General features: G+C 73.9%; 1 protein-coding gene across 1 annotated transcript in view; it reads right to left on the minus strand.

Moving 5' to 3' along the window:
- Nucleotides 1-3,208, minus strand: part of RHPN1 (rhophilin, Rho GTPase binding protein 1) — a 22,116-nt gene extending 18,908 nt beyond the window's left edge. Inside the window, exons 1-5 of the mRNA XM_012722878.1 lie at nt 3,065-3,208; nt 2,833-3,003; nt 1,607-1,630; nt 863-1,003; nt 567-759 (exon numbers count right to left, since the gene is read on the minus strand). Coding sequence (XP_012578332.1) covers nt 567-759; nt 863-1,003; nt 1,607-1,630; nt 2,833-3,003; nt 3,065-3,208 — 673 coding nt within the window. The remainder of the gene's footprint in view (nt 1-566; nt 760-862; nt 1,004-1,606; nt 1,631-2,832; nt 3,004-3,064) is intronic.
- Between the last annotated feature and the right edge of the window lie 66 nt (nt 3,209-3,274).

Here is a 3,274-nt window from a genome sequence, read left to right on the forward strand (position 1 = left end):
GCGGCGGCTGTGACCCCGCGGTGCGTGGCCGAAGCGCGCAGGTCCCGGCGCTCAGCGCGGCGTTTGTCGTGGCCGGATCGCCTGCAGGGGGCCTGGCTGGGAACGTCCTTTTCCCCCCGCGCGGGGGTCCCAGAGGCCCTCCCGACTGCCCTGCCGCCCCGGAGCACCGCCACAGGGTCGGAGGCCGCTGCTGCAAAGCCCCCTACCGGCCCCCCACGTGCTGCTGCGCCCCGGAAAACCACGCCTGTGAGAAGCGAGAGGCCGGAGGATCCGGCTCCCGGGGTGGCGCCCCCAGCCTGCTGCCAAGATGTCCCTGAGCCTGGCCCCCCAAAACCAAGCCCCCGGGGGGAGGTGCCAGGCTGACGGCCCTGGGGACAGGGAGGACCTGAGCCTGGGGACGGAGGGGGCGGGCGGCCGGGACAGGGGCAGCGGGGGAGGGGCGCCGGCCTGGGTGGAGCGAGCTGGAGACAAGGGTCCCCTAAGCAGCTGCACCCGCACCCCCCTGCCGACCCGGGCCAGGCCCCAGCTGGGAGGAGGGAAGAGGAGGGAGGGGCTGGGGAGCTCACCTGCCGGGACAGGTGTGGGGCGGGAGAGCGCCAGGGGCAGCTCAGACACCGGAGGGAGCCCCCAGGCAGGGCCGGTGGGGAGGACGGGGTGCGGGCTGCGGGGGGAGGGGCTCTCTTCTGAAAGGTCCGGCGGGGAAGAAAGGGCGCGGGAGAGCGCTAGGTGCCCATAAGCCGGTGTATCCGCGCCCAAGCCCTGGGCGAGGTCCAGGCACTCGGAAGAGGGGTCCCAGAAGCCGCGCCCCAGCTCAGGGCAGGGGCAGACCTGTGTTTGGAGAAGCTCCTGTGGGCGCGTTTACTGCGATGCCCCGAGGACCTTCAGCCGCTGCCCGCACCGGCCGCGCCTCCGTGAGGACGCTGGGGTCTCGGCTCCCACCGGGGCAGACGCCCCACGGAGGGGCGAGCAGGGGCTGAGCCAGGCGCCCGCAGGCCGGGCGAAGCTGGGGAACCGGGAAGAAAGCCGGGGCTGCTGGCGCAGGGCGCCCTCCGGGCCCCCGAGGCCCTGGCCCTTTCGGCGGCCTGTGGGAGCTGTGGCGCCGAGTGCCTGTGTGCGGGATTGGCGGGAGCCTTGAGGGGCCACAGTTGGGGAGCGGGAGCCCTGAGCCCCAGGGAGGGGTGCCCCGCCCTGGGACCGCAGGGCTCTCTGCAGGGCCCGGCTGCCCTGGGCTCTCGCGGCTCTGGGGGAGGGGGTCTGGGCGCCGGGGTCTCTGTCAGCCTCCTGCCCAGGTGGCTCCAGGGAGCTGGGGGGTTCTGCACCCTCCCCTCTCCACAGTCTGCCCTGCGGGGGCGGCTGGGGTCACACCCCCAAGGGGGGCTGTGCCCAGCGTGGCGCTTGGGGTTGCAGGGCACCTGCCCGGTGCGCGCCTGCGCCCTCAGCCTGCTCCTAGGGGTCTCGGCGCCACCGCCCTGTTCTGGAGAGCCCCACAAGGGACCTGGGTGCGTCCCGCGCCACCAGGGCGCCTCCAGGGACCGGCTGTCCTCGGGGAAGTCCTGCTCGGGCCACCCTGGCCGGTTCCCAGGCCGGGAACAAGGACGGGAAGTACGGCCAGGGCCAGCCGCTTCCGGAACTGGAAAGGACAGGGGGTGGGGGGGTCAGCTGGGCCAGCCTGGTGGCCGGCAGGGGCAGGTGGCCCAGGGGCTCACGGGCAAGGTGCCCCGGGGCCTGGGGAGGGGCGGCGGGTCTGCGAGGGAGGGGCGCCTCGTACGGCTGTGCAGCCCATGTTGCGGGCGAGGCCGGCAGTGCTCCTTGGAGGGAGGACCGGCTGGGGTGGACACCGGGCAAGGGAGGACCGGCGCTGGGGTGGACACGGGGCGAGGGAGGACCGGCTGGGGTGGACACTGGGCAAGGGAGGACAGGAGCTGGGGTGGACACGGGGCGAGGGAGGACTGGCTGGGGTGGACATGGACCCAGGGCGGGGCTGGGACCCGGGGAAGGGCGCTCAGTCCGAGGCTCCTGGGCCCTGGCCTCCAGGGGCAGCAGAGAGCAGGAGGCAGGCAGAGGCAGGCAGACAGCCTGGGGGGGGGGAATGCGTGGGGGAGGCGGGGGGCGGACACGCGTGGGTCGGGTCGGGGCGCTACCAGGGTGTCAGCCCGGGACCTGAGGGCCGCGGCGGCTCCGTCCCAAGAGCAGACATGGGCCCTCCTTCCCCACGGTGCCCCTGTCGGCTCAGGGTCCTGGGAAGAATGGGGTGCGTGGGGGCTGGCGGGACCCCTTAAGAGGAGTGGGGGAGGGGTAAGGAGAGGGCAGGGAGATGGGGAGGAGGGGGAGAGAGAAAGGGGGAGAGAAGGGGGAGGGTTTTTCCTCAGTGTGCCCTAGTTTGCAGGGCAGTTCAGGGCCTTCTGGGGGGCAGGACTGGTCAGGCATCACAGCTGCCCCCAGAGGTCACTCTAAGTCAGTGGACAGGAGACCCACTGTGTGGTGTGGAAGGAGCCCTCTCTGGACGCTGCGTCCAGGGCCCAGGGGGTGGGGCGCATGGGGGCAGATGGCGCAGGTGAGGGCGCCTAGTGGTGCCCTCTGCTGGTGCGGGGCTCCAGGGTCCCTGCCCCGAGGGGGTTGGGGGGGCAGGTGGCAGTGGGGGCCATCCACCATGCAGAGGGGACGAGCAGGGGCAGGCTGGCCCTCGCGTGGGCGCAGGGCGCTAGGCGCCAGGGCCGGGGCCCGACTCGTGCTGGTCGGGGCCTGGTGAGCGCCCCTGCTGGGCCACGGCTCGCAGCCCGGCCTGGCCGGCCCCAAGTGTGTGGGGTGTGCAGCTCAGCACAGCCCCCACACCCAGCTGCGGCCCTCAGCACGGAGGCGACCCCATGTGGGAGGCGGCGCTGGCGGGCTGGTGGCCCGAGCTGGTACCAGGCCCTGGAAGGGCAGGTGGCCGCGAGCCCGGCGGGAGGCGCCGGACAGGGGCTTGAGGAAGCCGGCCCGGCCCAGGACTCTGGCGCCTCCCGGCTGAAGAGGGGACCTGAAGAAGGGTGCCCCTGCACCCGGCCCGCCGGGGAGCCCCGGGCACGGAGCCAGGCTGCAGCCCTGGGTGTCCGAAGGGCAAGAGACCGCGGCGGTGCCGCTCAGCCCCAGGCCCGGGATAGGCGCTCGGGGCTCGCAGGGACGCTGTTGGCAGCTGGGCGCTGGGCCTGTCCTGAGCTGCCCAGCCCATGATGTCACGCCGGAGGCCGATGGGCAGCGTTTCCTGAGTCCTGCGAGGCGCCAGCCGGGGGCGGGC

The sequence above is a fragment of the Condylura cristata genome, unplaced genomic scaffold (assembly GCF_000260355.1).
Source record: "Condylura cristata isolate star-nosed mole 26May11 unplaced genomic scaffold, ConCri1.0 scaffold00009, whole genome shotgun sequence".
NCBI lineage: Eukaryota > Metazoa > Chordata > Mammalia > Eulipotyphla > Talpidae > Condylura > Condylura cristata.